This window comes from Lithobates pipiens, unplaced genomic scaffold, assembly GCF_037356315.1.
Source record: "Lithobates pipiens isolate NorthernLeopardFrog02 unplaced genomic scaffold, aLitPip1_a1.2 Scaffold_25, whole genome shotgun sequence".
NCBI lineage: Eukaryota > Metazoa > Chordata > Amphibia > Anura > Ranidae > Lithobates > Lithobates pipiens.
Window position 1 is genome coordinate 147,553,162 of NW_027507787.1, and position 21,404 is coordinate 147,574,565.

Consider the following 21,404-nt stretch of genomic DNA (forward strand, 5'->3'; position numbering starts at 1 on the left):
GGTGGGCCAAGCTGTGCTTTGTGTGGACACACAGATCCGGCTCAGGAGCAAGCCCACACAAGCTCCCCCAGTGAGGAGGGAGGTGTGGGCCAAGCTATGCTTTGTGTGGACACACAGATCCGGCTCAGGAGAGAGCCTACACAAGTGCCCCCAGTGCGAAGGGAGAGGTGGGCCAAGCTGTGCTTTGTGTGGACACATAGACCTGGCTCAGGAGTGAGCGCACACGAGCGGCCCCATCAACAGGGATAGGCAACCTGGGGCCCTCCAGCTGTTGTGGAACTATATTTCCCATGAGGCATTGCAAGGATGGTAGTTACAATAACTCCCAGAGGCATGATGGGACTTGTAGTTCTGCAACAGCTGGAGGGCCCCAGGTTGCCTATCCCTAAAACAAAAATATATAACATCAATACCATCTCAGTCTACATTGACCATATGTTCCCTGCTCCAGCTCAGGATTGAAGGGCAGGTCCTTCATTTATTGGACATTTTGCATGTGGACAATGGCCATCTGACTAGTGTGCATTGCTCCTTTATCACTATTCTATCTCTGTGATTTTATGTTATATATTTTTGTTTTATGCTCACAGGTCACTTGAATTTATTACATTTTGATTTTTTATTGTGGCCCTTTTATATTGGGTCTAATTTAGCACTACACTTTTTATTTGACATTATTACTTGGACTTTGTGTGTTAGTAGCTTTCCAATTTGCACTTATTTCATTTGTCTTTTTGGGTTTAGCACGGTATTTTCCCTTTATTTACATACGCTGTAATTTGTGTCCTACCGCTGGAATTACAAGTCCTGACTCTGGTAGGAGACTGTGGCCTGAATAACTTTTATTACCCTTACTACCAACCTGACCCCCTGCAACCTGGCTTGTTCCACTACTATGCAAATCTTGACATTCACAGAGAAAAAGTGGAGGGCTGGCCTATCTGCCTTCACTACTTCTTATTGGTTCTTCCATGTGCTGGGAGACCTCAGTGTCCAATAGGGAGCCGTTGGCAGGCGGAACTTGCCAGCAATGTTTTCAGACAAATCTGAAATTTACATATTAGGGAGCCCCGCCTCTGCGGGCTCCTGGCACACTACTGAAGATAATGAAAGGTACAGTCACATCTGAGGCTATATGCATTTCATCCCATATTCAACTGAGTTTATTAGGTTTATGACATAGCCCAGCTGGTCACAGAAATAGATATGCAACCGAATGGAACTTGTACTCAAACACTGCCCAATTCCATATTCCCTTCTGTTACAGCAGTTGTGCCGGATGTGTGAGTATGATTGCACAATGCAATAGGTGCAGAGCTTAAAGTGGAGGGCCACCCTGAAAACAAAAAAATACTAAAAATTACAAAAAAATCTAAAAAAAAAAAAAAGAAAAAATTTTTTATTTTTTTTTACTTACCAGAAATGCCTGTTGCTAGGCACATAATCCTAATCTTCCTCTTCCTCCTCCGCGGAGATCTTCTGTCTTCTCTCCTCGTCGCGGCGTCTTCTGGGTAATGGGTCGCGCTGTGTTCTGGGAACTGTGTGTTCCAGAACACAGCGCGTCCCATTCAGAAAGTGCTGCGGGACTCGCGCATGCGCAGTAGGAAACGGGCAGTGAAGCCATAAGGCTCCACTGCCTGTTTCCCTTAGAGGGAATGGCGGCGCCGGGACCCGAGAGCCGAGGGACGGGTCGGCCTCGGGCGGCCGACATCGCAGGCGCCCTGGACAGGTAAGTGTGTTTATTAAGTCAGCAGCTGCAGTGTGTGCAGCTGCTGACTTTTTTTTTTTTTTTTTTAAACGGCCCTCCTCTTTAACCTAAAACACTCAGTACAGAGTGTCACTGAGCAACAGACCAGGTCAGACACACCCCTCCACTTCTTAGCATGATAAGTTTATGTGGAGGGGTGTGGCTGTTACTCAGCTCTGCCAGCACAGAGCACTGCAGGGTGAGAGAAGGAAGCAGCATTTTCAAGCACAAATCATTACACATGGGGTACAGGACCTAAAAAATAAAAGCAGTTATATCAACAAGGATATTTTTTTTAAATACTGTTTTTGTCAATAAACTTTACCTCAAATGTAGTCAGATTTTTCCATCAAACTGATTAATGAATACAATTTTTGAAAAGTGAAGGGGTAAATCACTGGATCAAACTGCTTCCCTATAATTCATGGTTTATACTCATCCGGAGGAGATACAACGAAGGGGACGGGGTATGCGATTCTTGAAACGCTCTCTCCTTTTCCATAATCTGTCTGCTCTGTGGAGATAATGTTGAAGCTCTCGCTCACACACACCAGGCTGAATGACATTTTTATTGTAATAACAGATACAATTATACACAAATCTCAGCAAATCCACCTTTTCCAGCAATTGGTGAGGGGATTTAAAGTTAATCTGTCGCTAGCTGCAGTATCAGTTATTAACAAGAGAGCAGGGGGTACTGTGGTCAGTGTCACAGGGCAGGGGGCTCCGGTCAGTGTCACAGGGCAGGGGGAGGGGGGGGGGGCTCTAGTCAGTGTCACAATTGCAAGGGGGATCCCGTTAGTGTCACAGTGCATTGGGGCCCTACCATCAGTGTCACAGTGCATTGTGACCCTGCGGTCAGTGTCACAGGGTGGGGGGCTCCAATCAGTGTCAGGGGGTGGGGGGCTCCAATCAGTGTCACAAGGGAGATCCTGTTATTAGTGTCACAATGCATTGGGGCCCTGCAATCAGTGTTACAGTGCAGCGAGGCCCTGCGGTCAGTGCCACAATGCAGCGAGGCCCTGCGGTCAGTGCCACAGTGCAGCGAGGCCCTGCGGTCAGTGCCACAGTGCAGCGAGGCCCTGCGGTCAGTGCCACAGTGCAGCGAGGCCCTGCGGTCAGTGCCACAGTGCAGCGAGGCCCTGCGGTCAGTGCCACAGTGCAGCGAGGCCCTGCGGTCAGTGCCACAGTGCAGCGAGGCCCTGCGGTCAGTGCCACAGTGCAGCGAGGCCCTGCGGTCAGTGCCACAGGATGGGGGGCTCCAATCAGTGTCACAACTGCAAGAAGAGCCTGTTATTAGTGTCACAGTGCATTGGGGCCCCTGCTGTCAGTGTCACAGTGTAATGAGGCCCCACGGTCAGTGTCACAATACATTGGGGCCCTGTGGTCAGCGTTACAGTGCAGTGAGGCCCTGTGGTCAGTGACAGTGCATTGGAACCCTGTGGCCAGTATCACAGTGCATTGGAACCCTGCTGTTAGTCTCAGAGCGCATTGGAACCCTGCGGTCAGTGTCACAGTGCATTGGGACCCTGCTGTCAATGTCACAGTGCAGTGAGGACCTGCGGTCAGTGCCGCAGTGCATTGGAGCCATGCAGTCAGTGTCACAGGGTGGGGGGCTCCAATCAGTGTCACAACTGCAAGAAGAGCCTGTTAGTGTCACAGTGCATTGGGGCCCCTGCTGTCAGTGTCACAGTGTAATGAGGCCCCAGGTCAGTGTCACAATACATTGGGGCCCTGTGGCCAGCGTTACAGTGTAGTGAGGCCCTGTGGTCAGTGACAGTGCATTGGAACCCTTTGGCCAGTATCACAGTGCATTGGAACCCTGCTGTTAGTCTCAGAGCACATTGGAACCCTGCAGTCAGTATCACAGTGCATTGGAACCTGCGGTCAGAATGACAACGCATTGGAACCCTGCGATCAGTGTCACAGCACATTGGAACCCTGTGGTCAGTGTCACAGCACATAGGAATCCTGCGGCCCATGTCACAAAGCATTGGAACCCTGCAGTCAGTGTCACAGTGCATTGGGACCCTGCTGTCAATGTCACAGTGCAGTGAGGACCTGTGGTCAGTGCCACAGTGAATTGGAGCCCTGCGGTCAGTGTCACAGGGTAGGGGGCTCCAATCAGTGTCACAACTGCAAGAAGAGCCTGTTATTAGTGTCACAGTGCATTGGGGCCCCTGCTGTCAGTGTCACAGTGTAATGAGGCCCCACGGTCAGTGTCACAATACATTGGGGCCCTGTTGCCAGCGTTACAGTGCATTGGAACCCTGCAGTCAGTGTCAGTGCATTAGAACCCTGCAGCTACAGTCAGAAGCACGATTGTCTCAGGAGTTCTTCATACAACCGTCTACAACTTTTTATCCTGGTAAGAAAGAAGTGCCCAACTAGTGGAACATCAAGAAAACAGGAAATGGCGTTGTATTGCATTTACCATCCACACTGAGCCAGCCACAGAGACATGAGAACATGCCCTTCAGCCTGCTTGTGTCCAACCCATTAGGGCTGAATCAGTACCATACACAGTACCGTCCTCAAGGACCCCAACAGCACATCAGTTTCAGTTCTGTTCCCCAACTGACCCAAGAAATTAATGTTTTCTTATCACACAAAAAAGTAAATTCTGCATTTTTAAAATAACTATTTTAATTGAATGTATTTTTTTGTGATGTATTTCAAATAATTGCAATTACATGTAAAGTCACAATCTCTTGAACAAAATTATCATTTATTTTTTGCACACTGTAAAAGGAACAAAGTCTCTCTTTTATTCCACACAAAGTATAAGCAGTTAAGTTTTTTGCAGCTTTGAAGGCAATAACAATGTAATTTACAATAATCAACACAAAAATAAAGCAGAGCTGCTACACCTTATACACAAGTAAATACATTAATGGTATACAAGCAGTGACTTCAACCAACAAAATAAATCAGTGTCAAAACACATGGAAATCAAATAGTACCATTTACAGTTCATATACAACAGTAATCTTGTAATGAATATATATCCAAATCCCTGAGCTTCACCTTTGCATGTAAAACTGACCCCTTATCCACTTGCCCTCCGGAAGATTTACCCCCCCTTCAGGACCGGGCCATTTTTTGCTATATGGTACTGCATTAATTTAACTGACAATTACAGTCATGCAACACTGTACCCAAATAAAATGTATGTCCTTTTTTTTTTTCCCTACAAATAGATCTTTCTTTTGGTGGCATTTGATCACCACTGCATTTTTATTTTATTTTTATTTTTTTGAGCTATAAACAAAAAAAAGCTGACAATTTTGAAAAAAAACAAGATTTCTTACTTTTTGCCAATATATCCAATAGAAAAAAAAAAAAAAATTGAGCCAATATATATTTTGCTACATATATTTGGTAAAAAAAATGAGCGTATATTGATTGGTTTACGCAAAAGTTATAGCGTCTACAAACTAGGAGATATTTACTGGAATTTTTATTTATACTAGTAATGGTTGCGATCAGTGGCTTATAGCTGGACTGCGATTTTGCAGCAGTCAATCTGACACTTTGTGGGAACCAGTGACACTAATACAGTGATTAGTACCAAAAATATACACTGTTACTGTACTAATGACACTGGCTGGTAAGGGGTTAACATCTAGGGCGATCAAAGGGTTATATGTGTGCCTAACCACTGCTTTGTGTTTACTATGTGGTGCTTGTACTAAGGGATGTGCTGGATTTTATTCCCTGCTTTGTAGGGAAACAAAATCTCTAGTTCCTCCCCGCTACCAGCACAGAGCTCTGCCTGGTTTACATAGGCAGAGCTCTGTTCTGTCGTTCACCTCGCTGATCAGCGTGTGCCGGCAGACATCCATTGGCCGGCACACGCTGATCTGCTTGTGCTGTGACGAATCACAGCACAAGCGGTGTGCCTCTTACCTGGAAGTGGTGCAGGAGAGACAGTCTGCCGCCGTAGATGGTCGTTAGGCGGTGAAGGTCAAGTGAAGGGAAATCTCTCCAAAAAGGGACACAGATAGCAAAAATAAATAAATACAAAATTGACAATGTTATAACCTACCTTACTCTATCCAAAAACAAAAAAAAGTTTTGTCTTTTGTTGCACTTAAATGAAAAGGCGGTCTGCAATGCTATAATTGATGCTCCACACCATCTACCACTGGAAACCTTTCCTCCAGGTCCTCTAACACATTAAATTTAAGTAAGAAAATATTGTCTAAATAGATTTACGGTATCATGTGTATTCTTTAAATCTTGGTGTGTTTTCTGTATTTCTTCTAGATCTGTGCAGTAATCCATTGTGACACTTTTCCTGTAATAAAGACCAATCACTGCTGCTCTTTCCTTGTGCAGGCTGACTGGTCTTTTCTCCGCCCCCCTCCTGTAGTTTTCTGCAGGCAGCCTGCAGTGGGTGGAGTTGATGGCCCCTCCCACAGCTCTGCTCTCTGCACAGGATGTACAACACAGTAATGATGGTTCAAATAAATATCTGGGTCTGCAAAGGGTTTTGGTACACACAAACGGGATCGATATCTTTTGTGGCTAATAATCAAGTGATTTTATGCCAGGAGTTTAGCTATAAAATAGAACCAATGTATTTTTTTATTTTTAGTCAAACACTTTGAAATTTAATGTTTTTGCACAGCAGCTGGGAAACCTATTGAGAAAAACACAAGACGTACTTTTGCATGCCTTTTTTTTTTTAACTTGCTATTTCAGAGAGTGTTTGCATTAAAAACCATACTTTACAGAAGACAATTTTAGCCATGTAATACCTTTAAAGTGTTTTCCATACAGGAAAAGCTGATTACTCACCAGTAATAAGTGCATTAAGCACACCATGCAATGTTTTAAACATCCAGCACAGTGTCATGATGTACAATACTGGAATTTTCCAGTATAATTCTATGCATTGTTGAGCTCTTATAAAGCCGAGGTTTAATTTTCTTGGAGTTACCCTTTAAGTGAAGAAAGTTTAGAGTGGCTGATGGTTCAGAGAGTCTATTATTGTGCAACAGTCCTCCTCTCAGGTTTTATTTTTGTCCGTGTTTCCGAAGGGGGGAAGTTGGCTCTCTATATTTGCCCTTGGGACACTGAGACAGAAAACGGGATGGAAGACCCAAAATGTTACACTTGTCACTAGAACAGGAGTAGAGAGGAGATCTACCAATAGGGATAGATATTCCAATAGAGCATTGCTATCTAAAAAGCACTGAACATGCAGTGAGGGGTGTTGTATTCCCTCTTCACGGCCTGCTCTAAACCCTGCAGAAGAGCACTGCAGTTGCAGAGCAGCTCCATTCACATGCGACAGGTGGTACATATAAAAGCATCACAACTGAAGCACATGTACATCCCTGGCCTCTGCAGCTTAAAATGTTTGAAATCTTTAAAAATAACAAAAGTTTACAAAAGTAATACATACCTACTCTGTGCAATCGTTTTGCACATAGCAGCCCCAATCCTCTTCTTCAGGGGTCCTCCACTGGCACTCCAGGCCCCCCCCCCCTTCATCGGATGCCCCCATGGAAAGCCGCTTTCCCTGGGTGTATCCATGTCGGCTCGCTTCTGGGACTCAGCCCCTTGCATCACAGGATTTGACTGATAGCAGTAGGAGACATTGGCTCCCACTGCTGTCAATCTGTCCAATGAGGAGAGAGACAGCTGCACATCGCTGGATCGGACTCGGGTAAGAAAGAGAAAAAAAAAAGCTGCCGCACAAAGGGTTTTTCACTTTAAGCATAGAATGCATGAAGGTGAAAAACCTTGAGACTTTACAGCCACTTTAATGGGGTAGGGGTGAAGGAGCCCTAAGGGAGGATGACTCATTCTTTGGAAGATTTACTTTCTGTTGTGTATCGGACAAGAAATGATGGGAATTCTACCAATTGGTGACACAGGCAGCTAAAAATAAAATACTGACTGGGTTCTACCCCCTTCCCCCCCCAAAAAAAAATGGCTACAAATACACATTAATGAATGGAAAAGAAATTAATGGAAAATAATTAACATTAATGAATGGAAAAGAAAATACATTATATTCCAGTGGTGATTAAAGTTTTTGGGTAAAAAGAAGTCGTTTTTGACAACGTGGTTGGAGATGCTGCGCAGAGCATGACAATCAGTAATCAAAGGTAATAACATATGAAAAAGAACATGTTATAAAATAAGCAGGCACTAAAATAGTACTATAGGTTAGGGTTTGGTGCCAAAGAGTGAACGGCCCTTCGTGATTGTTCTATATTCAGGGATGTCCATGTATCATGAAGGGGAAATGTGTTTTTATTCAGCATGAAGGTTTCCTACACTGCTCTGCTACCCAATTCCTGAAGCACCAATGATGCTGATAAATGAGTCTTCAAACCAATTCCCAGGAAGACGGAGCTCCTGAATCTGCAAGATTGAAATCTCTTTTGAAGGGCTTTTTTCTCTCATCTTTCTGGATGTGCAATTCACATGTGGATAGTTTATAATGTGGCCATCCAACGTCACTCTCCAGTAGGCTCGCACACCTCCTCTGTTCTAAGGCGTTTGGCCCCTGGCTTTGCCGGCAGGAGTTGGGAATACTCCTGTAAGGACTGGGCGACCTGTTCAATGCTCCAGCTGTCCTCTCTGAGAGCATGCATCTCCAATGTGAAGGGGCCCTGCTTGGTGCGGATCAGCTCCTTGACGCTGGCACAAGTTGACAGGGCTGTCAGGAAAAGGAAAAAAAAAAAAAAAGAGAGGACATGAAAAACCACAAAACACTGCCCCTGTGAAATTATCAATGTCTGAGGATTTAACTCTCATCAGCTGAAAATCATCCAGATGAGCCGAGGGGGTCTGAACTGGCAGACATGGGGCTTCGCTAATGCCGGATTAGAGACTGTCATGGGTGGGGGAAGGTTTATCCGTTTATGCCTAGAGTAGTAGGGGATGGGTGAGGTTGGAAGAAAAATGAGGGGAAAAAAAAAAAAATTCCAAGAAGTTCATTGAGATCAATATATATATATATATATATATATATATATATATATATATATATATATATACACACACACACACACACAATATATATATATATATATATATATATATATATATATATATATATATATATATATATATATATATATTTTATACCTGTATTTATGGAACGCTATACCCACAGTTGAGCCAGAGAAAAGCAAAAAATAAAAAAATAAATAAACCCTTATGAAGCATTGTCCAATTTGTTCCAACAGGGAAAATAAAATCCTTTCCGACCTTCTAAGTCAGTTGGGTATTTGCTGGATCAACAACCTCTGGTGCTATTACTTATATGTGTAAACATCCAATTATATTCAAATGCGAGGGTCGGCAACCCGTCGATTGCAATCTACCCGTGGATCGGCCTCCCTGGCTTACCGACCCTGGTCCAAAGTGCTTTTCAATGGTGCGGAGAAGGAACATACCTAGCATGCAGCACTGATCCCCGCCCCCTTCTCTCAAGTGCTTCCCAGCCACTTGAATGGATGAGTGAGGAAGGATGGTGGAGATCAGCTGGCACTTCACTGTTCTACCTATGCAGGAAGTTTCTGTCCTGCTGCGACGGCTGCACACAGCCTACATCTGTATGCAAATGCCCTGTGTGCAAATGACGGACATGCTGAGCCCATCCATTGCCCCACTGCTTACTAGCAACCCATTGCATACTGACCGTCCACTGCCTCACTGCTTACTGGCCACCCACGCATACTAGGCATCCACTGCCCCACTGCATACTTAGCCATCCGCTGTATACTGGCCACCCATTGCATTCTGACCATCCACTGCTTACTGACCACCCGCTGCATACTGGCAGTCCACTGCCCCACTGCTTACTGGCCACCCACTACTTACCGACTGTCCACCGCCCCCCACTGCATACTGGCCGTCCACTGCATACTGGCTATTTACTGCACACTGAACATTCGCTGCCCCACTGCATACTGACCGCCACCGCTCCACTGCATACTGTACATCCACCACCCCACTACATACTGGCCAACCGCTGCCCCACTGCACACTGTCCGTCCATGGCCCCACTGCCTACTGGCCACCCAATGCTCCACTGCTGTCCCACTGGCCACCCACTGCGTTCAGACTGTCCACTGCCCCACTGCTTACTGGCCACCGACTGTCCCACTGCTTACTGGCACCCCATTGCATATTGGCCGTCCACTGCATACTGTCTGCCCACTGCTTACTGGCCAATCACTGCCCCACTGTTTACTGGCCACCCACAGCATACTGACTGTCCACTGCCCTGCTGACACTGTCACACACTGTCTACTGCCTTAATGCCAAGTTTCACACCCAAGCTAAAATTTTAAAGGTAGGCTAAGCTTATATTTTTACAGAGATGTTTGTTTTCTTATATTTTTATGGGTTTTCTTCATACTATCCTTACAATTTGTTGGAGGTTTGCTATTTATTTTTTCAAACAAATGTATTACAAAAAGGGGCTGAACTCAGATGATCTTTGATCTTTTTCATGTTGTTCAGAAAGATCTCCACCTCTTAAAATGGTTGCCTACCCCTGTTCTAATGCATCCAGCTTTAAAAATAAATAAATAACTGAGCTGACTAGAACTAGTTTCTGAGATGTCTATTCCACATTTGAAGAAGCCTTTTCCATACGCAGATGTTAAACCTCATTCTTTAAGAGGGTCCTCTGGACTGATCTCAAAGTGAAAAAATGTCCACAATGTAGTGTCTGCAGCCTTTTACGACCTACAAATAGTACTAAATACCTATGCTGTAATATTCTGTGTCTATACCAAAACCATAAACCAACTTATACTAAATCTATACAGATCAATTAAATCAAAAATGAATACAGTCAATAATGAAAAAGAGCATATGAAGTGCATACATTAATGACTGGTGTACCAAAGTCCAATCTTAATAGTGAATATCAAATAAATCAATAAGAAGTCAATAACAATTGAACCACACCAGCAGAAGTAACAAGAGGATATTGCAGAAGGATAGGTTCCCCCTAAAGACTTACAAGCACAGTAGACTCCTCTTGCTATATGGGAAGGGAGTCCAACATATTTGGTGAGTGCGGAGTATTGCCAGTCCCCCACAAGGTGGATGCACAGACACCATTGGAGTACGGAGCACAACAGCACTTTTTTTTTTTTTACAAGGAATAGACTTTGATTTGCACTGCCATCACATTATCCACTATATATGTCACTTTAATTTACTTTGGTACATAGTCATTAATTTTTAACAATTGAAAGAACTTTTAAAGTAATTAAATGTCAGTAAAAGAAAATAGTTGCATGGTATACAGAAAAGTGCAGGTATACATGTTCACAACTAAGAAAACTGTACAGGGGAAACCATTCATAAACATCTAAACAGAATAGACTACTTGTTTGGAGCATCTGATAAAAGGTCAGGATCACATCTTCATCTGAACCAGTGGTGGATCCTGGACAGACATTGGAGGGTCTCGTATGGAAAAGGGGGGGGGGGGGGCAAGGGAGTGAAGGGTAGGAGAGGGAAGAGGCAAAGTGATGGGGGGGGGGGGGGTTCGGACCCAAGGATAAAGGGGGAGGAAATCACAAAAAAAAGGGGAGGGAGTGAGCAGTAGGGGAACCTCAATCATATTGGGGAAGACCCAGTCAAGTAGCATGTACAATTCTATGGGTCCACCTCTGGGCTAGGTGGAGAAAGCTCCATTTGCAGGTAGCCCCAAGAGTCTATCCAGGGAGGACCAGATCTTGTTAACCACTAGGCATCTGCGGTATAGCCGAAAGACTGCTACAGTGCGGACTCCAATTGCCGGGAGGGCATCCATGGACGTCCTCCTGTTTACCTCTGCAATTCGCGCGCCCGCGCATCGGAGAAATTCTTTGTTGGCCGTGTCCCTTGGACAGAGCCAAACACGATCATGCTAAATGGCCAATCACACCGACCATTTAGCACTCGATCTGAGCGTGCAATGAGAGATGATCTCATATGTAAACATGAGTTCATCTCTCATTGCCATCTCGCCCTCCTCCCCACAGAGACAGCATGTGAGGGAGAGCGAACGGCTGCAGAGTCGGTGTAAGTTAAAAAAAAAAAAAAAAAAAAAAAAAAAAAAAAAAGGAAAAGAAAATAAAGTGCCCACAGTACCTGCCAGTGCCATCTGTCATCAGTGCCATGTACAAGTGCCATATGTTAGTGCCATTTGCCATCAGTGTGACGTGTCATTGTCCTGGTGCTCCAGGGCCTTAAAAAGTGTAATAGGTAGTCAACAAGTTAGATGTGTAATTTATGCTCCTAGAACACCTGATTGCGCTCCCTGCATGTTGGGCCTCTTTGAGTGGCCAGGGTATGAAAAAGTCCCACACATGTGGTATCATAATACTCAGGAGGAGGAGTAGCAGAATGTATTTTGGGGCATCATTTGTGGTATACACTTGCCATGTGAGAGAAATAACCTATTACAATGACAATTTTGTGTGAAAAAAAAAAAAAATCTTTATTTTGCAAACAATTGTGGGTAAAAATGACATCAAAAACCTCACCAAGCTTCTTACTAAATACCTCGGAACGTCTACTTTAAAAAAAAAGGTCATTTGTACTTTCCTGGCTTGTTCGGGTCACAAGAAATGAGATAGGCCACCAGTACATCAGGTGTGATCAATTTTTTATGATTTGCACCACAACTTGTAGACTTTCGATCTTTCACAAAGACCAAATAATATCCAGGAATTTGGGTTATTTTTACCAAAGATATGTAGCAGTATAAATTGTGGCCAACATTTATGAAGAAAAATAATAATTTGCAAAATTTTATCACAGAAACTAAGAAAAATTTGTTTTTGTTTTTTTTCAAAATTGGCAGTCTTTTTCCATTTATAGTGCTAAAAATAAAAAAACCGCAGAGGTGATCGAATACCAACAAAAGAAAGATCTATTTGTATGAAAAAAAAAAAAAAAAGGACAAAACATTTATTTGGGTACAGTATTACATGACTGAGTAATTGTCATTCAAAGTGTGAGAGCACTGAAAGCTGAAAGTTGGTCAGGTCACGAGGGGGGTTTAAGTGCCCAGTAGGCAAGTGGTTAAATTTACTCGGACAGTTCCTATTGATGTACACAATTCTATACAGAGGTAGGACATTATTAAGATTATTTCTCCAGGGGACAACGTAGGGTGGTAGTGTAGCCTTCCATTTCAGCAAAATCTCTCTACGGCCATAGTATGTAGCGTATATTATGAATAGTTTGGTATATTTCCGCACAATGGAGTCTGCGATTACATTCAGCAATGTGAACTCAGGGGTTAGTGAAATGGTAGTTCCTGCAGCCTGATTAACCACCTTAATACAGGGCACTTACACTCCCTTCCCACCCAGACTAATTTTCAGCTTTTGGCGCTCTCACAGTTTGAACAATTAGTCATGCAACACTGTACCCATATCAATGTGCAGGTTTTTTTTTCACACAAATAGAGCTTTCTTTCGGTGGTATTTAATCACTAGTGTTTTTTTTGTGTGCTATAAAAAAAAATTCTAATTTGTAATTTTTGCCAAAATTTATACAGCTACATATCTTTGGTAAAAATAACCCAAATTAGTGTATACTATTTGGTCTTTGTGAAAGTTAGAGTGTCTACAAACTATGGTGCCAATCACTGAAAATTGATCACATCTGATCAGGCCTTCAGTACATCAGGTAAATCTCATTTCTTGACACATAGTCCATTCACACAGGGGAAACACGACTTCCAGCGAGACTTTGGGAGGCAACTTGGACACGACTTGAGTATGAATCACAGCACGACTTGAAGCAACTTACAAGGCAACTTGAAGTTGCCTCCAGGACAGGGGACTTTGCCAGTGGCAAATCACATAATAATCAGCTCTGTGGGAGGGAGGGGTTTACCTAGAAACTATTGTTACTTCCTGGAAAGTTGCTTCAGTTAAGACAGGGGATCAGACTTGAAGGCAACTTCCATTGAAATCAATGGGTACAAGTTGCCTTGAAGGCAGATTGAAGTAGTACAGGAACCTTTTCTGAAGTCGGAGCAACTTCAGTAGTGTACATTATGTGCCCGTTCACACAGGGGCGACGCGACTTGCAGCGCGACTCACAGACGAGACCTGCACACAACTTCAGCGGCGACTTGCTAAATGACTTCTGTATAGAAGTCAATGCAAGTCGCCCCAAAAATAGTACAGGAACCTTTTTCTAAGTCAGAGCGACTTGAGTCGCTCCTATTAGAACGGTTCCATAGTACAGAACGGAGCGCGGCTTGTCAGGCAGCTAAGTCGCCTGACAAGTCGCGGTAGTGTGAACGGGCACTAAGACGGCTCTCATTCACTTACATTGATTTTATCATTTTGCGTGACTTGAGGCAACTTGGGACGACTTCAAGTCGGATCTAAAGTTGCCCCTGTGTGAATGGACTCTCACAAGCCAGGAAAGTACAAATACACCCCCAAATGACCCCTTTTTAGAAAGTAGACATTCCAAGGTATTAAGTAGGTAGCACGGTGAGTTTTTTTAAGTTGTAATTTTTTCCCTCAATTCATTGTCATATTATCAGGTTATTTCTCACACACAGCATATATCCATACAAATTACACCCCAAAATACATTCTGCTACTCTTCCCGAGTACGGAGATACCACATGTGAGACTTTTACAAAGCCTGGCCACATACAGAGGACCAACTTTGAAGTGGCACCTTCAGGCGTTCTATGAGCATAAAAGACACATCTCATTTCTCAATGACCTATTATACTTTTGAAGGCCCTGGAGCACCAGGACAATGGAATTGCCCACAAAATGAGGACCCAATTTTGGAAAGCAAACGCCCCAAACGTATAATCTATGAGGCAAAATTAGTCTTCTGAATGGTTGATTTTTTCCAGAAGCTTTTGGAAAATGTGGAAAAAATAATGAAAATGCATTTTTTTTTTTAAATACAAAGTTGTCAATTTATAAAATATTTCTAAAACATAGCATGTATTACACCCCAAAATACATTCGGCTACAAAAATTACACCACAAAATACATTCTGCTACTCTTTCAGAGTAGGGCAATACCACATGTGTGAGACTTTTACACAGCCTGGCCACATACAGAGGCCCAAGATTGAAGTAGTACCTTTAGGCGTTCTAGGAGCATAAATTACATATCTAATTAATGAAATACCCATCACACTTTTGAAGGTCCTTGAGCACCAGCCCAGTGGAATTACACATAAAATGAGGCATGGGCAGCAAATAGGTACTCGAGTACTCTGATGAACTGGTGACAGGTACTCGGGTACTCTGATGGCCTGCTGACAGGTACTTTTGATTTAATTGATCTGTTTAGTACAAGTTGGTTTAGTTATAGACAAAATATTACAGCATTATAATAGGTGGAGCAGGTGCTGCCTATTATTCAGCTAATTTTCATTTGGCCCACTAGTGGGGACAGTATTGACAGCAGCAGCCCAAATTATATCACCCTCTACCTCCATGGAGTGAATGCCCAACATTTATACTATTTGCGAACTACAAGTCTCAGCCTGCCTAGCTGGGATTATACCATTTTGTGCTGCAGATCAGTGTCCAAATTTTTTTTTAAAAAAAATCTTCCCTCAATTTATCCCAGATAGACCCCTACAAACAAAATGCATCTAAGGACAAACCATTTTTTATTAGGAAGTCAGAGGGAAAGCCTCCAGTGGTGACCCCCAGTGACATCAGAATTTCCTCACTTCCTGTTGTGTCTTTTGGACTGAAAGTAAAGTAAAATCATTCCAATGGGACACGGACAAAAAAAAACTGATACAGAGGCCCCAAACCTTTTGTACTTCATCCAAAACTAAAAGTTTAGGCTTTAGTTATGCCAAAAAAAAACTGATACAGAGGCCCCAAACCTTTTGTACTTCATCCAAAACTAAAAGTTTAGGCTTTAGTTATGCTCCCACCTATCAGCATGTCCCTTGTCAACACATAAGTACTGGAGCTCAACTGACTGGCTCCTTGTGCTTCTCCATCCTCACCACTGGAGCCTTGCTGTACAGCAACTGCAAGATGCTGATACCAGGTCGGATTTAGATATTTACACTGCCTGTATTTAAAAAGAACAATTTACTGATGTATTAATGAATACAGTGCTGTATTAACTTTATTTTTATGTATATATGCCTGGACGTTAAATATTTTCACATTCAATAGTTTTTATTTAAAACAGATTTTTCACAGACCAAAAAGAGCTACATATTGATAATGGTCACCATTAATAAGGCTACATAAGATGGAAATCTGCAGGCAGCCTATGGGGTGGAGAGTACAAGCCAGTCTTCCTGCATGCAGCCCTGGCCTTGACTCTAAACAGACTTACATCAAGCATCAGATGCCGGATGTCATTGCATCTTGCAGTCTCTCTCCAGCATCCAATCAAACCCTGGCAGAGGGTAGATGGCGCAGGCAGCTGTGTGCTGCAAGACATCCTATTGGACATCTCACAGCTCAATCATCAGAGATGGTGCAGTCACCCTTCAATACTTATGAGACTTCCAGGTATCAGGGGGAGAAGAGTGTTGGCTCCACACAGTGCTCCGTAGCAGTGTTGAGCTGGCACTGTCCACCAGAGATGGCGTGCTCTGGGGCATGATGTCAATAAGTGATGAGAAAGCTGCACAGGGCTGGAGGACAGGAAAGTGTTTTTTTTTGTGACAGTGCCCCAACAGGAAATATAAGGGACACTTTCCCTATAAGGCCACTTTGGATTTTTTTATTTTTTTGGTGGGAGGGAGGGACAGGGGCCATACAGAGGCCATAAGGGGCTACACAATTTTGATGCATGCCCTCTCTGCACTAAAAACAAAATGGTGAGTTGGATACAGGGGGTAAATTTGCTGTTGGGCTGGGACCAACCGATAACAGACCAATAAACTTTTCCAGCCAGGAGAGGATAGAATATTCACCTGCCACATGCCTTCCAAAAGGCTCTGTGTTTGCAAGCAGCAGCAGTAGGTGAATATCTGGGTCAGGAAGACAATAGAAGCCAGGAACATAAGACAGGAAGATCCGCCGACCTTTTCATAAGGACTGCAGATAGCAAAAATCAATATTCTTCCTCTGTGACACCCCATGTACGAGGCTAGCAATCAGCTTCATCCAAGAGGTAACAAATGCAGAACAATAAGCACATCAGAGACTAGGAGGACGTTATAGGGACAAGAAAAGCCTAGCTGACCTAGTTCTAACGAGCGCAATGGAGAGCACAACTTATTCCATTTATTTATACTACATTTTTGTCAGATGAAAATACCCAAGAAAAATCGATTTTATCAATATATTTTTTTAGAAATATTTGTTTACATATCAAATTGACACTTTCTCTAAAGTATAAAAACAGCAGCAGTACCAGATAAAGCTTATAGTGATACTAAATCCAGGACCCTGCATTCACTATATCTGGTCTCCCATGGTACACAGAACATGGAAATGCACTTATTTTAGTAAATATAAACTGCTAAATATCTTCTCACCAGCAGTATAAAGCAGTCTTGTGACTTTTATCAGTGTCTGGTTAAAGCTTGTAGGAGTTTTATCTACTCCGAGTGTCCAATGATGCTGCAGGACCCCTGACCCTCTGTCTGGACAGTGCCGATTGGCCCTGTGCCGATCACATCAACCCTCACAAGCGAAAAAAAAAAAAACCCTCTCTAGTAATACACACCAAACTGAGCATGTGCAGAGTGACTCCAAAGGCTCTGTCTTATCAGGAGATGGATTGGGGACAGTGGAAGAAGGTGAGGATCAGAGAAGACAGGATCAAACAGCCTTTTTACACAATACAGAGGATTAACCCCTTCGTTCCACAGTGTGTATATGCTTTACTGCATATACACACTGACTTTACTGTTGTGGGTTTTGTAACACTTTAATCGCTGTTTTTGTGCATTTGAGAAACCTTTTAAAGTGACAGAATTTACATATTAGAATTATGTCCAAAGCCTGTTTTTTTCCCCACCTGATCAGCGTAGTGGTGACAACACGTCCGCCTCTTCCCTAAACAGCCCATTTATTATATATTTATTTATATTTTAAATTGTCCTTTGAAAGTCACTTATAAGGACATTATGTTAGTCACTTTTAAAGTGACTAATGCAGTAAATCGATCACAGCTCCTGTGCAGAAAAGTGAATAGCACTTGTGCTCCCCTCTCAATTCCACACTCACCAGATAGCTGCACCCCTGCAGGGGTAAGGCACATGTAACCAGATCTGCCTTGGATGCTGGTATCCAGTAGAAGAGCCTCCTCAACGGGATGTTAAATCATGGGATGTCCGTATACAGGGCTGCTGATAGAAATCATGGGGCCCCGTACAGCCTACCTGATGGGGCCCCCTTTAGCCACATCCCTGGCCCCGCCCCTATACCGAGAGGCTAGGGTATACAGGCAGCACCCCCCACCAATTTAACACAACTAGAGGATGATCAAATGAAATGGAATCAGTATATAGAGGTTAACTTTTTCTGAGAGATATTAAAGGAACACTCTAACCACAATGACCACTTCAGTGATTTGAAGTGATCAAAGGTGGTAGGAGTCAGTATGTGGGATGGCATATGAATATACCAAGGTGGTATAATGATTGGCTTCTAACACGGAGGGCTACACATAGATCAAAATTTGTCCGATTACTGCTAAACTGAATTTTGATGTGTGTGTACCCAGCTTTACCCAATTTCTTGCTTTAGCTGGCTTCTTCCAGCGCTGAATGGTTCCCTACAGCGCTTGTGTATGTTTTACTGACACATAGGTGTCCTTTTATGAAGCAGTGAAATCTATTCACTACTTCATTCTCCGGCATTCACAGAGGAGCTCTTTCTCCTCTGTATGTCAGTTTATAAAGCGGAGTAGATCGCTTCACCCTTGGAGGAGTGAAGCGATCTACAAACGCTTCTAACACTGGAGAACGGCCCCTAATACTGGAATCTCGTGAGACTTTACAAGTTTACAGTACGAGAAATTCACCAATACACAGAGATGTCAATTTATTAAGCAGTGATAAATTATCACAGCTCAATACACTGACACACGGTGTGATTAATGTTAGTAAAATAAAGAGTCCCCCTACATAATATATACATGTATACACACACAGACATTATATATACATGTATATACACAAACATTATATATATATATATATACACATTATATATAAATATGACAGGGGGACATGGTTACAGTGTTGGGGGTCTGAACGAGGCATAAGGAAGTTGATCATCTTCCTCTTTCCTCTTCAGATCCCCCCACATTCTGTCTTCACTCCCCGATTCTCCACCTCTGAGTTGGTGAATCGGGGAGTGTGAATTCTGACACAGATCGCCAGTGAAGCGCTGAGATCGCAGCTTCATAAACTGGCCATTACTGTGTCATTCAATGAGGATTCTCAGTGTGCGGAGATAATCGGCGGGAGAACATATTCAAACACTTCTCCCCCGATTATCTCTGGTTCATAAACTGTTTATGGGCTGTGATCAGCGGCGATCCTCTGGATCTCCACTGATCACTGCTTCACAAACAGACACCTAAGCCCAGTTGCTCACACTTCAGCCCCCCTGCGATGTGATGAGGTTTGGTGGAGGAAGAGGGCTCTGCAGCTGGCTGGAGCATGGAAACAGGTAAGTGAAAGAGTCTATTCCCCCCCCCCCCCCACACACACTGCAAGGTTGGACTTTATTTCATTTCCTGGAGATGGGTTGTATTATATATATGTATACACTTTCTTTGCTGTTAATACTCAACTTTATGAATATGTTAGGAATATACTGGGACTTTTCAGGTGCTATATAAATATATTCAACATACAACTATATTAAAAGAATGATTTTGTGAAATGCATCTGTGTGTAGTCCCTGAAAAGTCCCATTATTTTCCTAGCATATTCATGAATTTAGCTTTCACTTCCACCAGACCTGTCCTGCTGAGGTGCAGGGCAAGATTACAGCACAGATTTGTACAGAGGCAGAATGGGGATCACAGGAGAAGAATGCAATCTGTCACCTGTTATCTTGCCTTGAGGAGAGCTCCAGTGTTCTGTCCTTCCCGAGGAGGGGGGGGGGGGGGGGGGAGGCTCGGGTGCTGATAGTAATACACTAGGAATACACGTCCCCTCTTCTCTTATCCATAGACCCCTGTGTTATCTGAGATCCAGGCTCCTGGGGTGATGCTCTCCTCCTCCCTCGGTCAGCCCTGTGCAGTCAGACTTTTTTTTTTTTTTTTTTTATTATTCTAAATGCTGTTAAGATTGCTCGGGCCCCCCCTACTGGCTGGGCCCAGTACAACAGGGTCAGCTGTACTGGCTTATCAGCGGCCCTGTCCGTATATGGATAGAAAAAGGGACACTCCTAGTGCAAGTCCGAAAACATAAAAAAAAGATTTTATTGGGTTAAAATAGGCACTCAATCATGCCAGGAACAATTGCAATGAAAATCCATGCGTTCCACAGCTGTCCCAGACCCACGGATTTTCTTTGCAATTGTTCTTGGCATGATTGAGTGCCTATTTTAACCCAATAAAAAAAAAAATAATAATTTATGTTTTCAGACTTTCACTAGGAGTGTCCCTTATTCCAGCCATCCATATACGGACATCCCATGATTTAACACGCCGTGGATTAAGCTCTTCTACTGGACACCAGGATCAAAGGCAGATCTGGTTACATGTGCCTTACCCCTGCAGGGGTGCAGCTATCTGGTGAGTGTGGAATCGAGAGGGGAGCACAAGTGCTATTCACTTTTCTGCACAGGAGCTGTGATCGATTTACTGCATAAGTCACCTTGGAATTGGAGTCACTTTGAAAGTAATTTATAAAAAGGACATTTACATTAGTCACTCTGGAAAGCTATTTAAAAAATATATATATATATAAAAAAATATATATTTTTATTATAATTATTTATAGTATTGACAACCTTTTTTTCTTTTGTCCGAATGCAAAAAAAACAGAAAAATAAAAAGTGGCACGCAAATGCAGCAGCTACCAGAAAGCCTCCCTTTGGCTTGTGTCATATTGCACATCAGAGGACTTCTATCAGCTCTGCAATGCTTACTGTCTGCTTTGATCTGACAGGCTGTGGATAGGGTCAGGAGCTGGCACAGTAAGAGGTTACCCCTCACATGGCTGTGATAAACAAACAGATCTAGATTGACCAGTTGCCGATTCCTGGTCTAACATAATTCTAGTACTAGGGACTGGAGGGGGAAGGGAGGAGAACTACAGAAGTTAAGCACTGGCACAATCCTCAGTAGAGATGTGACACTCATTCATAGACTAATGTGCATACGGAAGGAGAGAGGACATGGGAAGATGAGAATCTACAGGCTCCAAATATACAGTATAATCAAAGGGTGACACTGCTGTATTTAGCTCTTTGGGCAGGAGCCCACTTTAAGGCACTCACCTTTGCCAAGGTCTCTGACCAGACTGCGGACATAGAATCCGCCTCCACACTCGATGTCTGTGGGGAGAGAAAAGCATATTATATTGGCAGACTTAGTACAAGCAAAGCTGGAGTCAAGACAGGAGCAGAACTGTTTTAGGTCTATAAGAGGTTATATCTGAATAATTCATTTGTCAGTGTCATATAATGTTCAGCAAAAAGAACAGTATTTAAATACGCGCAATAAAGTATTGAATGAC

General features: G+C 43.2%; 1 protein-coding gene across 2 annotated transcripts in view; it reads right to left on the bottom strand.

The window, feature by feature from the left end:
* Nucleotides 1–4,454: 4,454 nt before the first annotated feature.
* TRUB1 (TruB pseudouridine synthase family member 1) overlaps nt 4,455–21,404 on the bottom strand; it is an 82,009-nt gene continuing 65,059 nt past the window's right edge. The window contains exons 7-8 of one of the 2 annotated variants that reach the window (XM_077454934.1): nt 21,166–21,222; nt 4,455–8,426 (exon numbers count right to left, since the gene is read on the bottom strand). In XM_077454934.1, coding sequence (XP_077311060.1) covers nt 8,224–8,426; nt 21,166–21,222 — 260 coding nt within the window. In that variant the 3' untranslated portion in view covers nt 4,455–8,223. Of the gene's footprint in view, nt 8,427–8,476; nt 8,636–21,165; nt 21,223–21,404 lie in introns of those variants that run through there. The other variant, XM_077454935.1, reaches the window with a different exon arrangement.